The 19,138-nt window shown below is 37.5% G+C and overlaps 1 protein-coding gene across 1 annotated transcript in view; it reads left to right on the top strand.

The window, feature by feature from the left end:
• Positions 1-18,060, top strand: part of EPAS1 (endothelial PAS domain protein 1) — a 95,661-nt gene extending 77,601 nt beyond the window's left edge. Inside the window, exons 8-16 of the mRNA XM_072409764.1 lie at positions 3,498-3,645; positions 4,615-4,820; positions 5,317-5,507; positions 5,831-5,944; positions 6,378-6,859; positions 7,510-7,633; positions 8,569-8,686; positions 9,070-9,243; positions 10,849-18,060. Of these exons, the coding sequence (XP_072265865.1) occupies positions 3,498-3,645; positions 4,615-4,820; positions 5,317-5,507; positions 5,831-5,944; positions 6,378-6,859; positions 7,510-7,633; positions 8,569-8,686; positions 9,070-9,243; positions 10,849-11,000 (1,709 nt within the window). The 3' untranslated portion in view covers positions 11,001-18,060. The remainder of the gene's footprint in view (positions 1-3,497; positions 3,646-4,614; positions 4,821-5,316; positions 5,508-5,830; positions 5,945-6,377; positions 6,860-7,509; positions 7,634-8,568; positions 8,687-9,069; positions 9,244-10,848) is intronic.
• The last annotated feature ends 1,078 nt before the right edge of the window (positions 18,061-19,138 follow it).

Below are 19,138 nucleotides of genomic sequence, written 5' to 3'. Positions count from 1 at the left end.
AACAGTAAAGCAATTGAATAAAAAAGTTTCCTGGAAAATTTAAGATATACAATTCTTCCAGTTCAGCTGTTGCTTTTGTTCTGGCAGCTCACATTGTCCCTTTTCTTTTTCCTTGCATTCTAAACACAATATAAAAAAATTATTCTCTGATTAGCCAAAGAGAGAAAGAGGGTTTTAACATTGACAGTGCTAAGAGCTGCAGCTCTAATACTCGGCGCTGCTGAAACAAGAGCGGCATCCTTGCAAGGAAGACTTTATTCTATGATGTTTCTTGGAAGATTAGCAAACTAGGCATAATTTATAAAAAATGTAACTTTTAAGTACGAAACTTGCTTTTATGTGTGAATACATTTTACCAAATGATTGGGGAGCCTCAGTTACACTGGTTTTTGGGTGCTCGGATATCCTAGAGTAACCTAAAGCCTTTCTTCATATACAGGTAGTCTCCAGGTTAAGGACATCTGACATACAGACAACTCCTAGATACAAACGGGGCTTCCCTGCTTGCTCCTGTGCAGGACAAGCCATGGAGGGGGTAGGGGCAATTTGTATGACTTGCAGAAGAAATCTTTTGCTAAACACAGCTGAGACTGAGCTCTTCTGCAACATTTTGTAACTCTTTAATGACCAAGACAAACTCTGCAGTTGTTTCTTTTTCCATATCAAAGCACAGCTTGCTCCAGAAGTTAATGAATGTCTAGGCTCCATAAAGTTTTTTTCTTTTTGGTTAGTTTGTGATGAACTCACAGTGAAGATTTTTTACATTAACTGACACCATGCTGCCTAATAACATGTTGAGACAAACATCTGTCCTAATTGAATTTATTAAAATAATGTACCTGTTCCTACTTACATACAAATTCAACATAAGAACAAACCCACACATCCCTATCTCCTATGTAACCCGGGGACCACCTGTACATACGTTATGTGAGAAGCCAACTAGATTACAATATATGATTTGCAGTGTTCTGTCTCCCAAGAAATATCATATAAGCTTATCATTGGACAACATTATTAAAATATAAATCACTATATAGTATAGTATCAAATCAATCCTCTACTTTTACCTTATGATTGCAGTCATTAAGTAATGAACTACAAACTTACAACACTTGGGCTAAGCCCAGCTGCAAGTTTTGTAATTATAGTGAAGCATAACTGGTCTGTGTTGATACCATTGTAGACTTTGTGTTAGGATATAGGCAGCCAGTATTTATATAGTGTCCACATTTTACCCAGGACTTTAAGTTTATTATCCTTTCACTAACTGTCCCTGAAAGGGGCTTACAATCTAATGAAGATATTTTCCATTTTACTTAAGTCCACCAGAAACTTTAGCACCTTTCCTGATTGTAGTTAAGCATCCAACAGTCAAAATTTTGTGAACAAAGTTTGTGAACTTCCCCAAAATTAACATATTGCAGTGAGGTTGATCATATCCCTTCGACAATCTGAAGACCATTCACTACTCTTCCTGTAGGCATTTCACCATTTCTCCTATTTGGCATCTAGCTCTGCAATGTACACTTCTTACCTAAATCTTATAAGCTAAGTCCAAGAGCTAAAAGCCATGGAACTAAACCAAGAAAACAGAAACATCCTCTTATAAGTTGGTAATGTTTACCGCATTCCAAAAACCCAGTGTGCAAAGCCTTAATGCGTCCAGGGTGTGGTGTAAATCACTATATATATATAAAAAGGGCAGTAATAATAGCCAGAACCTGTACACCAGCCACAGTCATTAAGCAATGCAGACTAAAGTCATCACACTTCATTTCATTTGCACAATGCTGTAATGTTTCCATCAAGGTGAGGTTTATTGTCCTTAAGAGTCCCAGTTATTTGTTATTCAAGTGTAGAGTTCTAAATACTTAATTGGACTTGGATCATTTGGAAGTTAAGTAGTAGATTTGGCAGTTCTGCAGTACATAGTGTTTCTTCTCCTGTGCAGGAGACAGTGTTTAATTTATCCTCTCATTATCTGAATAATATGCGCACTGCTAAACATTTACTTTGTAAAACGATTGGGAATTACTCCTGACAAAGGTCTCATTTGTGGTTTTACACATAATGTCTTGTTTTGTTTTCCTTGGTAATAAAATGGCATGAAAGCATTGGCAGGTGAGGCAGGCACTGGTGAATAGATCCATCAAACTTGTCAGGTGTTGCTCACATGTTTTGTACAAATAAATCTAGTATTTGAATGCTGATTAAGTGTTAGATTTATGCAAAAGAAACACAACCAGTTACCAGGGATCACTGATTAAGCAACAATATTCACTTGAAGGCTATAGCTGCACATATTTGGGTTGGGGAGTTATTAATAATAATAGCTGAAACATTGGTCTGGATGATCAGCATTGGAAAGGGGAAGATACAGTTCCATGGTAGCCAATTGGCACCCAATGGGCCTCACGTTTGTCTTTCTTTGGATTTAAACCCTTACCTTTCACAATTCTACTGTTTAGAAGCTTTGGAATTCTAGTTTAATCCCCTTGGAAGGATGTTGTCTGTATGCATTTTATATATTCTCGCTTTGCTTGCAATGGTTCTGCGCTGTGTAATGTTTTTATCATATTTAACAATAGGTTAAAAAAATAGTATGGACAGCTTTTCTCATACTTTGTAAAATTCCACTTCAATCCGCTGTGATGTATAAAGAGTGTTAATGGTTGTGGCCCATTTAGTAGGAGATGTAGCCAACTGTGACCCCCTGTACAGAACTGAATTGGGCCCATTGTGTTGGGTGAAATGAGGCGTACATGTCCTGATTTGTTCTTTCTTTGATTGCTTTGTTATATATGTTTTTTTTTGAGACTTTATAATATAATGTACAGTTTTATGTGTCTAGCTTTATGTATCATTTTATGGACAGATCAATGGTCTCATTAGAGCTTGAATGTGACCTGTTGTGTAGACTTGTAAAATTTAAATTTTGAGAATTATGTCTGCTCTCAGTAGGATATCCATGCATTAATGCACCAGTAGAATAAAATAAAGAAAACTAGCACGTGTGCTTTATGGAACCAATTTGGGTAAATAGGAATTTGTCTGGTGTAAGGCATATAATAGGAGATGCAACTCCAAGTCCTCTGCATTGCTTTGCACTATTATTTGTTAGGGTGTATTGGTAATTTCCAGTGTAGTGGTGAATGTAGACTGTATAAACAATAACACTATTTTTGTGTTATTACTATTATTGTTTGTTAATGCCGTTTTTAGAGACCAAACTTGCATTCAATTATTTCTTTTATTGGTTTTCACAAATTCTACATGTGCATGACACCTTCATTTACTGTATGGCTAACTTGCACATTTTAACCCAGAACAAAAAGAGTGTATTGAATATTACCCCACAACAGAGCCTAACCGTACAGGCCAGCTACGCCTCAATCCTAAATATTACATATTTGTTTGTCCAAACATCATGTCATTACTCTATGTATTACATTTGTTCCTTGTATGTTTCTCACAATTCTATTCTCGTTTACCAGTGTGCACCAAAGGCCAGGTAGTCAGTGGTCAGTATCGGATGCTTGCAAAGCATGGTGGTTACGTCTGGGTGGAAAGCCATGGCACTGTCATCTACAACACACGCAACTCCCAGCCACAATGCATCGTCTGTGTGAACTACGTTCTTAGGTGAGAAAACAAATTTTGGAACCTCCTTAGACCATGTTGGAAACAAGCCAACATGCTTCCAACATGTCAACTAGTCAAAAATTGAAAAGCAACTTATTTCAAAATGCATTTCACTATTTTATGTGGCATCAATCAAGATTTTACACCCCCACTATCAACACTGGGTGTTTAGTATTGCCTAACACACCAGCAGGAAGTCCCGCCTTTATTATAACATCATCTTCGGCTGTTGTTAAAGTAGAACTAAACATATTTAGTTTTTTAGAGAACTGGAAGTAAAACACAAATGCAACAATTAAAAAAAAAAATAGTTTTCACATTTGTTCATGTTTTTTCTCCCTGGGTTGTGTAAAACCCGTAGACTGGCACATTCTGCATTGGCTTGGCTGTAGTCCAATTCCAGATTGTAGCAATGGCACAGGTGAACTGAGATAGCATTGTCACCCTAAAAATTGGGTGCCTGTGGATACACCCTGCCGCTGGGATAACCAAAAAATTAAAAAAACAAAAGGATCTGGAGAATCCACCATGAAGGAAAATGTGTGATTGTGATTGTGATTTTATGGTCCTCTACCCATCCTTTGTGCTGTCAGAGCCCTGTGTAAAAACCTGTTTTTTCTAGATGTGAAAGAGCATGTGTTCTTTTCCCAAAATTGCTGGGGATTTAGTAGCCAAATGCCAGATCTGAACACTGTCCTATAGGGAGGAGAAAGACATTAACTTTGTCTAACCTCCAACATCAAGATTGCAACTTACACAGGGTTTGGACTAGGAGCTCAGATAGTATAGTGTGGCTGTACAAGAAAACTCGGCAGGTTGAAGGTTTTTTTTAAACAAGAACCTGTCAATTTGCCCTGCGTGAGTCTTGTTAAGCTTTATGATATTACAAGATTATATGCAACAAGAAAATGTGGTTCAGGATTTTGGTTAGGATTTAATTTATTGACTACATTTTGTCCTCTTTTGCAGTGAAATTGAGAGGACTGATATTGTGTTCTCTATGGACCAGACAGAATCTCTCTTCAAGCCTCACCAGGTTACCATGAGCTCCATCTTCAGCAATGCTGTCTCTGATAAGACCAGCGACTTCCTGTTTGCCAAGCTGAAGGAGGAACCAGAAGAGTTGGCACAACTGGCTCCAACACCAGGGGATGAAATTATTTCCTTGGATTTTGGTTAGTCAATATAACATAAAATACATAATTAAACATATCAAAGCATTTTGTCTAGTGAGTTAAACCCCTTGATGTCCATACTGACCTTGTTATCACCTAAACCAGCGGTCGCCAACCTGTGTTCCGTGGCTCTGGCCCCCCCAGTGGAGTCCAGGGCACACCGGCCAGGATGGCGGACCATGTCCCCCGCCCCGTTCTGATCGCAGGCCCAGGGCGGTGGGCGGGTTGTGTCTCTGGACAGGCTCGGACCTGCGATAGTAGAGTGGGCGGGTTCTGGTAATATGACATCACTCTGGGGCTAGTTTCTTCCCCTTTGAGCTCCCCGTGCATGCACAGTCCGGAGTCCGTAAATTTAGTGGTCTGCGAGCTCCAAAAGGTTGGCAACCACTGACCTAAACTATCAAGTTTGGTGCGCCAAGATCAGTGTTGTAAGATGCTTTTTCTGATTCAAAATGATAGTTTGAATGTTTATATTATGGTTGGCTTTTATTTCTAGGTCCTCCAACTTATGATGAACCATCAACATACAACAGCAGTGTCCAGGCCAGTCCAAACAAACCATGGCCACTGGAAGTCAAGAACCATGGTTCCCAGCCTGACATCATGAACCATCCGTCCTTTACAGCACCTCAGGTGGCTCCTGGGAGTACTACACCCAGTGCTAGCAGCAACAGCAGCTGCTCTACGGTAAGGCATGGCTTTCCAATTATTTGACCATTTGCAGCATTATTGCCAAGTGACCCTTAAAAGTCTTTGACAATATTTAAAGTTTGCTCCAAGCTTTTCACAGTCTCTATTATTGGGCAGATTAATCTGCATTTAAATGTGGAAAAAATATTAGACTCATGATATAAAAAAGAATTATAAATATATTTAAAACATAAAGGTATTATCTTCAAACAGCTATCAGTATGCAAAAGGTGTCATGATAGTTGTCTTTTGTAGCTGATGTCCCTTTTATTGCTCGGTATTTCCTATGTAATGATAACTCTGTCTCCTTTCACTTGCAGCCAAGCAGTCCAGGAGAGTATTATACATCTTTGGAAGAAGATCTCAAGATTGAGCTGATTGAGAAGCTTTTTGCTATGGATACCGAGGCAAAGAACCAATGTAACACTACCCAGGTAGGTGGGGCAGGGATGCGTCTCACTGCAATTAATTGTTGCAGTGGAACCGTTGTTGTCATATTAACTTCTTATTGTCATATTAGTAACTGAGATGAGAAAATCACAGCAACATCTTGTTTTACCATTGGGTACGTTGGTGCAAGACTGATGAATTTTTCACCTAATTTTCAGAAAATAATAAACAGTATATATGTCTTATTTAATCGTTCACATCGTTGAACACAGCAGGCACTCCCGCTGTAAGCCTGTATTAAATTTCAGCTGACATAAGATGGATTTGGAATTGTATTGTCTGACAACTTTTGTATTTTAGTTTTGTATATGTATAACTAAGGACTTGTGGTTCAAAATTTAGAGGTATACTATTGAAAATATATTATTTGTACATTTATATATATTTATTACAATCACGGATTTCTTTTTCTTATAGAATGACTTTAATGAACTCGATCTTGAAACACTTGCCCCATACATTCCAATGGATGGTGAGGATTTCCAGTTGAACCCAATTTGCCAGGATGACTGTCCACTCAGTGATAGCACACAGCCCCCCCAGCAGAACATAAGTAGCATGAATACACTCTACCAAACCAATGCCCCTCCTCCACAGAACCAGTACCTGCATCAGAATTATGCTCAACCAATGGCAGCTAAAGGAAGTAATCCCAGCCAGGAGTCTTTGCCCAATGGCCTGTATAATGGTGAGAGAAAGTCGCCACCTTTATTGGCCTACCATAATGGAGCAAGTACACCATTGTCTTCAGTGGGAGGCAGGTCTAACATACAATGGCCACCAGACCCTCCTGTCAATTATATGTCATCGAAGTGGAGACTGATGGATCCATACCATGAATCCAGCTCAGCTACTGGACGCTCAATGAATCAACACAGCATGCCATTATATAAGCAAAGGTACGAGGAATAAAGATGAAGAACTTACTTTTCTCTCCCCTTCTCTTAACGTATTTCTCTGTTTTCTCCTCTTCCCATCTGTTGATATACGATTCACGAATCAGCCTAACCAGTTTTTTGATAGATGATAGAATGTTAAATCTCCTAATTGGTTTTAATATATTTTGTGGGCAGCAGGGTGGCTCACTGGCTTCCCCCAAAATTGATCCTAGACTGTATTAATGACAAATGACTATGGTGGGGACATTAGATTGTGAGCTCCTTTGAGGAACAGCTAGTGACATGACTATGGACTTTGTAAAGCGCTGCGTAATATATCAGCGCTATATAAATACCGGATAATATTATTAATATCCTATTGGTGAGTTCTCCTACCTGAGTTCTTGAGTCTTTAAACCTATTGTGCCCATTATGAAAATTTCCAACTCTGCTCCTTTTTTGGTGAATGAGACAGGAAGGGCTGGAACTCAAAAGGGTGGAAAGATCTACCTAAAACTCTGTTAGGGCAACTTGTTGTGGCAATATTCAAGCAATATGAAAAAAGGTCAGGAACCAATTGAAATCATTGGATTCTTTTATTAAAAATATCCATCTTTGGATGGAATGACCATTATTTTATTTCTTATTCGTGTGTGAAATTTTATTTTTAGGTCACTTGAGAGCTTTGGGCAAAGAGGTAAGGATTTAAATCCCACGGAGATGACATTTTGCAACAGTATGAAGAGAAAGCGACAGCTTGATTATGGAGCTCCAGGATTCCCGCAACTCAATGTGGTAAGTGGCAACATATCTGAACTGGCTGCTGTTTCAGTTAGACAGCTTTTATAGATTGTATAGGCTGAAGTTGGGACTTTGATACACATCATAGGATTGGACTGTTTGGCTTCCTTTGGTGGTTGATGGTATTTCTTGTGCATTATACACAAGTACTATGAGAAACAGCAATAGGTTATTTCATTACAAGTAAATGGAAGATGTCTCAGATGTCTTGTATTTGGCTAGCAATTTTCTGGTAATGGACGGGCAGTGACTTTGACTAGGCTGAGATGATTTCATCAGTCTGCTGCATGTAGGAGGAAGCATTTTCTTGGTCTCCACTCCACACAGAAATTGCATTAGGAAACTGATCTGTGTCAGATATTTGTACACAAAATAAACTACTAAACAGGCTACATGATTTACATAGTTGTCTAATCTATGAGCCAGCAACTCAGTACATGAATTAGGTGCTGCCTCTGGATTATTCCTGAACAAAGACAGCACTGTTCTTCTAAAGAGAAAATCAGGGGACATGTCAAGGGGAGTACTGTGATCTCTGTAATAGGTAATACATATCTGGAAGTCTTACTCATAACTTGTATGCAGTTAACATGGAAACTATATCTGATATTAGATACACTTTCTGATGGTGTGCCATCAAAAATAGTGCCCATTGACCATTTGGGATTGAACTTGCATCTGGTGGACTACACCATCAAAGTGTGGCACTTTCATTCTAGATTCACATTATTTAATATTATTTCTCACTTAGAACAAAAAACAATATATATGTTCTGGCTAGAGTTGGGGTTTATGTAAAAACATGCATTTAATTTGCCAATTGTCATCTTGAGAAGTTTTGCAGATTGAATGTTCTTTCATAAATTATGCACCAGCCAGATATGAATTATCTTTTTCTATCTTGTATTTAACGTGTTGTTTCTTTGTAGGGGGAGTTACCTGATAATGCCATACCACCGCTTATGTGGAAAAGGATGAAGTCCCTGAAACCAGAATTGTGCCCACTTGTTTCAGAAAAAAAATCCCTAAGCACAAGTGTTCTGAATGGTGAGTAGGGGATGTTAAGCAATGGCTCTCTTGTTACACCCAGGCAAGGTCAGATTCTAATATATGCATCTATGTATTGTTGTCCTCAAGTATGTAGAAATACAATAATTTTAGTTTTTTAGTGCAATCACAGCATGCATTATTTTTTACTATAAAAATGTATGAAAGGACCAAATCACAAAGATCATCCCACAGGCAATGACTTAAAATATGATCACCTTGTACCACATCTTGATCAAGCCCTATCAATTTTGTATTCAATATTTAAGTGACACTGGCCAAACCAAATGCCTAATTGTATTCATCTTGTGCACATGAAGCAGAATAAATTGGTTTAAATTGAATATTGAATAATGAACAAGATATTTGTATTTTATTCCTAGATGAATTCATCTGTAACAGACATAGAGGCTTAAATCATCAAATGACCCAACAGTCGCAGTCACAGCCAAATTGTGCACCAAGTTCCAGAGACGGCAGGAAAACTCCTTATCAGGCCACGTTTTTCAGTTGTAATTACCACGATTACAACATGCCGCAGTCACAGAAAATAAAAGGTCAGTAGAAATGGGATTTAACTGTCTCTGTTAAAGATTTCTCAGACAGTGAGCTCAGCTTTCCCTAATGGGAGACAAAAGGTAATTTAGTACAGAGATCTGCATTGATATTGTGGTGCTGAAAGATGGCAAATATCTCCAGTGATTTATACCAGGTGGTAATAGATGGAGTTAGTGTAAAGATTAGGCAGCCCTGTGGGGATAGGTGTTATTCCCTTGCACCTTGATGTGGATGCATCATAAAACGCCATTATGGGCTGTCACTGCAGGGTAGCAGGCAGAGTAACCAAGGACCTTGTGGTGACCGTAGTTGTTACTTATGTGCCACCAAGAAAACTGAAGAGCTTGAAACTTGGGGTACTGTCTGCTGCATCAACACTTGGTACACCAGTATGGATACTAAAACCACGTACAGTGGTACCTTGGTATAAGTCCTTAATCCGTTGCAGATCCTTGGATTTATACCAAACTTAAAATAAAAAGCAAAATGATTAATCCGTTCCCCTGCAAAACAAAAACTGTTGTTATTGGCATAATATACATTGTTGAGGTGAGGCTGTATGAAATAATTTAAACACTGGTTAATACTACAATACATAAATACAAAAGCAATTAGATAAAATAAATGAAAATGTAACCTCACTTTACCTTGCTGAGAAGAGTCTAGTGCCTACTAGGATGGTGCTGAGAAGGGATGAGGAGGAGATGTTATGTAATTCACAGAGAGTTATAGCGCGGGTTGTTCACTGAATGGTAGTAACTGACGTACTGACGCTCATGGGCAGTCGTGGCTTTTTCTCGCGAGAGGTAAATAAGGGTAGTGTGCGGTGTCATGACTCATTTTGACCCATACAAGTTCTAGCACAAAGGTTGTATACCAAGCAAAATTTTTTATGTCCAAACAGGACTTATACTAAGTTGGACTTATTCTAAAGTGGACTTATACTGAGGTACCACTGTAGTAGAGTTCCTTTATTTATAGAGTTCCTTGTATTTATTATTTAGATACATTCACCAGGATGTGGTCTCTAATTTTATATATGTCTTCCTAGTGGCTTTCGTAGCTCTAATAGGATTTTATATGGACATGGACAACATAGTCACCTTGATCCAATTGGCATGTTGTTATGAAATGTGTCAAGATGAATGTTGATTGTCCACAATCATGATGAAACATGTAAAAGGTTGTTTAACACCCTTCTGATTCACCCCTTCAGTCACGTTCTTGTACATTCAATGATGATTGGAGTAATATTTGAGTTACCTATGTGGATATCGGTGCTGGGGTATGTTCAATTTAACTAAAGAAGCCACTTGGATAAATGGTGAAAAGCCTTCAACGTAACAGTTCCAGTTCAATGTGAGAAACTACTTCTAGCCATAGCACAATGTGGGTGAATGGAAACCTTTTTAGGCATATTCTTTAGAGGTAGTACCAATGGTAGACAAAGCTGTCTATGGATTCAAGTTTGATAAGGAATCCATGGTTGTGGTTGTTGGTGGTAATAGATGGGGGTAGGGACACTCACAGCTAACATGCTGACAGGTAAGGTAACATGACTGTTGACTCTTGTTTCAAATTATCTTTGCCTGTTTTCCCTACAGCCATGACCAACCGGCTCATCGGGCCAACATTCGAACCCTATCTCTTGCCGGAACTCACAAGATACGACTGTGAGGTCAACGTGCCAGTACTGGGTAACTCCAACCTCTTGCAAGGCAGCGACCTTCTCCGAGCGTTGGATCAGACTACTTGAGAGGAGCGCTGACCCTCTCATCAACCTCCAACTCTTCATTTAAATAAACAAAACGGCTTTGGTTTCTAAATATATTTTTCCAGTAGACAGTTTCTATCACTGATAACAATCTTACAAGAATCATTCACATGTGGAACTTTGTGCACAGTACCAAATAGTGGCCTTACTGATGTGATGTCAGATTAAAACAGAGAGATATACATATATGTTTTTACCTGCTGTATTTTTTCTTTATTTTAATAAAAAAAATAAGTGTATAGTATAGAAAAATGTTTTACATACCCTTATATCCCTGTAAAAGTAATTTATATATATTTTTTAATGGCCATAGAAGATCTTTGGTGCATATATCTGCTTATCTTGGAGGATGTTACTGATGCAGATCACTGGAATTCTGTATACTGTAATCCTTTGGCAGTGCCTTGTATTTCAATGTTTTTTTTGGTTGGTAATGTCTTAGAAGGGTTTGAAAAATTGGCATTCCCATATCGAATAAGACCAAAGAAATTGCATTCCTTCAGACCAGGAAGTTTGGCGAGCTCTTGAAACACGTTGGTGCTTATTTAAATGCACATGTGTGGCTTTGGCAGAGTAGTAGCACACAATAACCAATCTGCAATCATCTTTGAGCCTGCTAGACTCTGAATTCTAAAATTGGTGTTGTTAATCAGTGTAAGTATGAGATGAGGTGGTCTATATGGATCTTACTAGATACTACTAGCGCTGACATTTTATCATGTTTTCCAGTTCTTGCCAGGGCAGCATTTTGAAATAATTTTAAAGATTGTACCAAGCAACCTTATATTCATGTAAATGTGCAACCTGTCCCTTTGTTTAAGAACATCCAAACAACAAGGCAAAAACCTAGCATTTTCCAATGTTATTTTTTTTCTTGATATGCACATTGATAAAGGGTAGTGATGGAGTTTTTGATATTTGTCATACAGTTGGACCCCACCAGCCTAAAGAATTATGTTTGCAGTTCCCACATTGTCCCATCATTACTGTTGAATGGGAATCAGAACCATCTACAGAAATGTGCAATAACCCATCAAAATTGGTGATATCTAGCTCCAGTAAATGGGAGTGCTATGGGATATACAATTTGCACCTCCACAGCAACAACCTATTGAAAAAGCCTGTTGGAGTCCAAACTTAAGTATGACAACTGGTCTGCTCCCCCCATCACTTTGTGATCTCAAAATGCTTTAAATGTATAACACTAATGCAAGTTTTTTCAGCAAGTATTTCAGTAAAATGCTACAAAATATTACAGATGTAAAATGCTGTTTTATGAAACCCTTGCAATGGCTGAATGATGTGTGCTTAGGTGCCTATGGATTAAACTGATTACTTTCATATACTACAAAGAATAGAGCTGGTCGGATGCAATACATGGGAACGTTGGTGCATTGGTAGAATGATACAGTGGTACATGATACAGAATTATGAAACTCAGTGATGCAGTAAATGTATATGGCATAATGCATTTTATGTAACTCCCAGCTATCTCTGGGTTATCAACAGACCCCCAATTTGTAAGATGGGACAAACTTGGCAAAAAATGCCTGAAATTTTGCTCAAAGATGGCTTAGCTGGGCAGAAATTGAGGAAATCGGCAGGCTTGCTTAAAACTGCCCTGATTTTAATTTATTTGCATGTTGGGAGGTATCTGTAAGCATTATATCATCATCCTATGCGCACTTTTCTTGTTGAAAGCAAGTCCAAATAAAACTTAACTGTTCTATTGTAAGATCAGGAAATGATTAGAAGTCATATGACCAATTACTTTAATGTATTGGATAAGCATTTCTTGATTTATTCTTTGTTCTATAACATCCAGATGCCATTGCATGACCTTATTTTTTGTTACTAATCTACAAGGGCATAATCATACGTACAAAGGGGTGCTCTCCATAAAAATTGCACAGTTTACTGTAACAAACCTTATAGGAACTCTGTATAGACAGGTAACACTTTGTTATCTTTCATTCATTAATACTTAAAGTAAATGCTTATTTTATTGGTACAGTACTTTCTTTTTATTTGTACATTTTATTGCCATGTTTTCATTCTCTTCATTGTAGCAACAGTTGGTTATTGATAGGGCAATATTACAGGCATTATATGATCTATCCAAATGAGGTTAAGAATATTAAGCATGTCTTCTAAAGGCAAACTTTCATTTTACTGCACATAATTCTTGTTTACTGTAAACAATGGACGCCATTTTGTTGGAGGGGCCTTTTAATCAGTCCACCGATAGTAAAGTACCTTCCAGCTGCAGCAAGATGACTTTTAGAGTTCTACTTGCTCAGGAAGAAGCATCTACCCCTCACAATGGGCTGCATCCACTGTTTCAGTAACAGGTACACATTACAGGTCCAATAAACCTAAAATACAATTACCTTTCATTATAAGATCTGAAAAATATATAGCGGCATATAACCATGCCCATATCTTTGCAGAACTTGGATATGGAAACACAGACACTTGAAGCAATACAATCATCAATTTTAGGATAAAGAAATAGCTATGTCTGTTCAGGACCTGAACTTTATCTTCATTATCTTCAGTACTATTAAACTGTTGAAACTTTTACATGTGTATCTGTAATTGTTATTAATTTCTTTATATAAACTTTTACATATATATTTGTAATTGGTAGGCATTGCTTTATATATAAATGTATACATATATATATATATATATATATATATATGTGTGTGTAAAACAGCTTGTACTTCAGGTTTATGGACCCTTTAAGTTGCAATATACAAAATATATATTTTTCAACTTCGTTATTGTATCAATCTTTTTTTATTATAACTATAAATATATATAAACACACGTGATTCAGGGTCTCAGAACTGTTTTATAGCCTGTAAATTGTGTCAGTTGATAGCTCTTCAAGTGCAAATATTTGGGTTGTACTGCAATATTTTACTAATGGCATTGTATTCAGCTTTTACATATATATAAATTTATATACGTATAATTATAAGTTACAAAACCACTTGGTGAATTGCCACATATAAATCGTTGGCCTTTATCTCACTCAGGAAGCGCTCCTAATGTGCCAATTTTTTTATGCAGTATCGATCCAAGCTCGGAACATCATCCATCTAAACCAGGTTTATCCATGTTACTCCTCAGGGGTGTTAACCTTTGCCTTATTGCATGGTAAAGCTGATGATTGTTACAGTTAATAAACATTGAATGTTATCTACCTTGACTTATATAGGCACTTATATATATTCAGCCTGTTGGTCTTATAGTCCCCATACCAGCTTTTTGTAATGTGTGGCTCTCCAAATGTGAAATGGCAACATCCCAATGTGCCTTATGCATGGTTCATGTAGATATAGACAATAGGTGGGTAAGTTACTTTGTCAAGTGCCCATCCATGCCTACATGCAAATACATTATATGAGAGGGTCCATTCATCGGCACAACATAGTAAAGCGAACATTCCCTGTTGCATACAAATTTATAACACATTGCTCCCTTTATGGTATCAGAGGACAGTGAGTGAGCCCAACTACTTTATATTTATGCATTCCAGAAACTCTGCCAATATCAGGGTTGGATTTTTTACTTTGTTCATTGAATGGAATATTTCAGTTTAGTGCTATGTTCTCCCGATCAGAAGTTGCCTCCTCCAGTTGAGGCTCAGCTGGCATGGAATATTTAGCCCTATGTTAGTTGATAAGCTACTAGTTATCTCTCCTGGAGATTAAAATAGACCTGTCCAACACACTCAAAATGTGTGACAGGTTCACATTATGGAAATCATATTGTACTGTTTAATTATTGGATGAATTCACCAGCAAAACCTTTTTTTATGATAGGGCACCATCTTACCTGTAAAGCCAACTAGCAGTCAATGGAGAGATCCCAGCTGCCAATATAAAATTTAGGACCTAAAAATGTTTTATCTGTGCCCAACCCCTGCTATAAACCATTCTACTTATAGCAAACCTCAGATAAAGCAGGGGGAGAAGTTTCTAGTCCATCATTAAAGCAGATCCTTTTTCCTTGTTTCAGAATATCCCAATATGGCATGCAGAGGAGCGGGATACTGAAAAGTGGTGATGCAAAGGTCCCTTTTTATTATTACACATATGTCTGACTGTTAGGAGATATATGAAGCAGGAAATCTGACATTCAGCAAACATTTTCTGCAGGTGAATCTTCTAGGTTCCTGTGATTGATTAGGGAATGTTTGCCGAATGTCCGATTCTTAGTTTTATATTTGGATCCCTTAGGGGTTCTTTTTACTTTTTTTTGCAAGGTTAAGCCTTGCAGCTGCAAATTTGTACACAAATGGTGCTTAGAGGATTTTTATGTTTTGGATCTTCACAAATCTTTAGTGTTTGAATCAATTATTTTAGGCAGAAGGGTTTTAAGGAACTGACCCTGGCTCCTCCTATTCTGTTATGTATTCGGCTCCTATACTAAGCGATAGCTTTAACCCTAATCTAAAGGTAACCAATGCTTTCTTTATTGATTTACCTAGATGTTTTTGTAATAAATATATGTGCTTACATTTTAGAAAGTTGTATGTATGTGTTTATTCTTTCATTTACATGAATAAAGTAAAGGTAATGTGAGAATATATATTAATATGTTTTATGCACTACCTGGGCATTGGGGAATTGTCTTTAATTGTCCTCAATCCAGGCTCCAAATTTCAGGTCAAATATTATTTTGTTGTCTACCCATTTTTAAATTTCCAAAGCTGGCACGGAAATCAGTTGCAAATTAGAACCACTAAGTTTTTAATTCCTTGTTTGGACTGTCAGCTGAAACAACCATTCCTAAGCCATTAACAAACAGAATTTTTTTCCAAAATATGCCAGAGAAATGATAGTAGGGGTACAACTGGCATTGTTCTTAAAAGTGACTTCTTGTCTACTTATACTGGCTCCAAAGAAATCTCACCTGGGACAATATTGGTCCATAGTATATTATTGAACTTGATATATCCTGGTATATCAGCCCAGTGGCTTTTGGAAGGCTCCTCTTGCCTAAACAAGGTTCCTCTAGCTGAGAGGTTCATGGAGTAAAAGTCCGCATAGTAGGCCATTGCATAAAAAGATCCAAGACATCTTTATTGTTCATCAGGTAGTTTATTTTACCATCCAATGCATTTTCTACACCCAGAGCAATCCCCTCCATTTATCAGGGCCACGGAAATGAAAAATAAAAGGCATACATATCAAATGGAAAAGTTTGAGAATTAGTACAACCCAAAAGTTGTAATAAGTTTTTAAACCTCAAAGCATCTTAAATGATATATAATTCCATTTCAATGCTTAGACAGCTCTTGAACTAATATATGAGCACTTATTGAATCCAAACACTGGCATCTAGAAACATCAAGTCTGAATATGGCTGCCCTCAGTAATGTAATATAAGTCTAATAGTTTTCTGTAATGTTAAAAGTTCTCAATTGTAATTAAACATTATTTAAAGTGGATCTGCACCACTTTGCTAGGCACTGTATTGTAAAGGGGGACATTATTATCAGCTTTGTAAATCGTTTTTATTTTCTATTTTGTTTTTCCACTATGCAACTGCATGTTTTTCAAAGTTTATGGAAGCCCAAAATCTATATTTTATTGATTTAACATCATGTCACACAATATACACTTGCATTTGTTGCAAAGTTTCATCCTGTGATCCTACCTAACTATATTTTCTGTTGCACGTTAACATCAATATGTCACTTGCATGCTATTGGCAACAGTGTTGACAGCTGGCCTGGCCATGTGCATCTTTTGTATTGGCTATTGGGCCATTGGGATCACTTATTTTATATAGGCAACCCAATGGTCAACTGAAGAAGCTCATACAGCAAACTGACACCTCGCAATGTCAGCATCATCTTACTATCTGCACACAGTGGTCCATGATTCCAGACATACTAAAAAATAGATTTAGGGTTTTCATACACTTTAGGTACTCCTTACTACAAATTAAAAGTACAATTAGATTAGCTAAAAAGTAATTTTTTCCATTATTTTCTATTATTCCTTCATTATGTAAGATCACCAAGACTATCAGAATGTTCCTCATAACAATCAGAGGGATCCATTACTAGTTGGGAAGAGTCTTTTAAGTTATTTCATTGATGTTTAGGCTAGATGTAGATGAAACTTATGCATCTGGTGACTAAATTCCTCTTATATATAGTAGTAGTTCTTATTTAACCAGGCCATAGTATATCTTGCAGTACTTAGTTATACTCAACTGGACTTGGCTTTCCAAACCTGATGATGAACTTATGAAGTAGCTTTACAAAAACAAGTACAGTTGAATGTAACTTATTACTGCTAGATGTACAATGGCCTGGGTAAAGAAGAACCTTCACAGACAAAAGGAATGTACGCTCATCGGGGTAGTGGACCAACAACCACATGTCAGAGGTCAACAGTTCTTCAGAGGATGGTTGAGCAAAAGAAAGGCATTTCATGTCTCAAAAACTTGATTTTTGATCCTTTAAGGTTAAACTGTTGAAGCCTTTCCAGGCACAAGGAAACAAGAAGGGTAAGAAAAACTATTTACATAGATGGTGATTTGGTCTACATCATCCTGCTTTACAATGTCAGCCGAAACAGTGGATTTGCCCTTTAAAACCTGGTAATATATTTTCGCTTGAAGGGTGCTTTTGTCTTTCCTTCAAGCTAAAGGAATGACTTGGATGATAAACCAAATGAATTCTTTTCTGTGGTGTTCTAATTAGTTGCAGTGTGTGGTGTCCTTAGCAGGTCTGTGGGGTTGTACTGACTTTAAGCACTTGAAGGGTTTATCACACTTGAACAATGTTGTTTTAAGGTCTGTGTAGTTTGAGCGTAAAGTGGCTCGATATCCTAGTAGATTTACTAAGCTATTTCAGACAATCCAAGTACTGATATTAACCAAGCCTATCGGTATAGGGAAATGATTTATTAAACAACACTATGTGGCTACATTTGATATTATCACTGTATGGAAAGTGATCCATGAGAAGATGTATTTTGACACTGATACATTATTAAAGTATACTGATCTTTCATTATGGCTCGTGAATCCTTGATACACGTTGAACTATGGCTGTGAAAGAGCCATGTGTGCTGCATGTGTGTATGAAGGTGATTGTGTGTGCATGCTGCATGAATGTGATTTGGAGCATTGTAAGATATGAGCAAGTCATGTTCTGTTCCAGTGCATGGATCTGTCATTGGGTGCTATAGGCATAGGGCTGTATTTACCATATTGGCACTTGTGGCGGGTGACATCAGGCATCAAAAATTCCAAACTACAATAACTTTTTCCTTTTTTTTTCCTTATTTTTTATTCCTTCTCCTGGCCACCTCTGCACAAGTGTGGCTAATACCATCAGGGGAAAGGGGGAGTGAAGGGGGTTGAAAGGATGAGGAGGGTTACAATTAGTGTTGAGTGAACCCGAACTGTAAAGTTTGGGTCCATACCGAACTTTACGATTTTGGTTACCCGAACCCGAACTTTGAGCCGAAGTTCGGCCGAACCCGGCGAACCCGAACTTTCATGTGTTTACTTATCCCAAATTACAATACATCTCTTTAGAGGGTGGGAAACTTGAAACCATCTCACCTTTTTTTTGCTTGGTGGACTGAAAAGTTAAAAGTAGATACGATCCAAAAAAATTCCAACACTCCCCATTGATCTATTCAAATATTTCATTGCCATGCAAAAAAAACACACACAAAATTAAAAAAACAAGGTAGCTTACACATTTTAGCGATACCCAACCCTAATCATTGCCTTATTTGCTATAGGGAATCCAACCCACAAAAGAAAAAGTTTGTTTACGAAACCAGGAGTGTACACATAGAAAAGCATGATAACATATAGGCAGAAGAAAATAATTGTCAAAAGATCCTATAAAAAGAAAAATGGAAAACATATTTGTAGATAAAGCATACAGCATGAAGTGGTGCACATTAAAATAACCACAACTCGAGGTTCAGAGAAAATAGTGTTATTTTGGTGAGCCTAGAGGAGCATGAGGTATAAATAAAAACACCTTTAGGATGTGCATTTAAAAAATCTAGCTTTTTTTAGGTATCCAGGCAGATCAAGTAGGTTTGCTCATGTTTCACATTTTTTCTGGT

This window comes from Pyxicephalus adspersus, chromosome 4, assembly GCF_032062135.1.
Source record: "Pyxicephalus adspersus chromosome 4, UCB_Pads_2.0, whole genome shotgun sequence".
NCBI lineage: Eukaryota > Metazoa > Chordata > Amphibia > Anura > Pyxicephalidae > Pyxicephalus > Pyxicephalus adspersus.
This window is presented reverse-complemented; position numbering and strand designations above follow the sequence as displayed.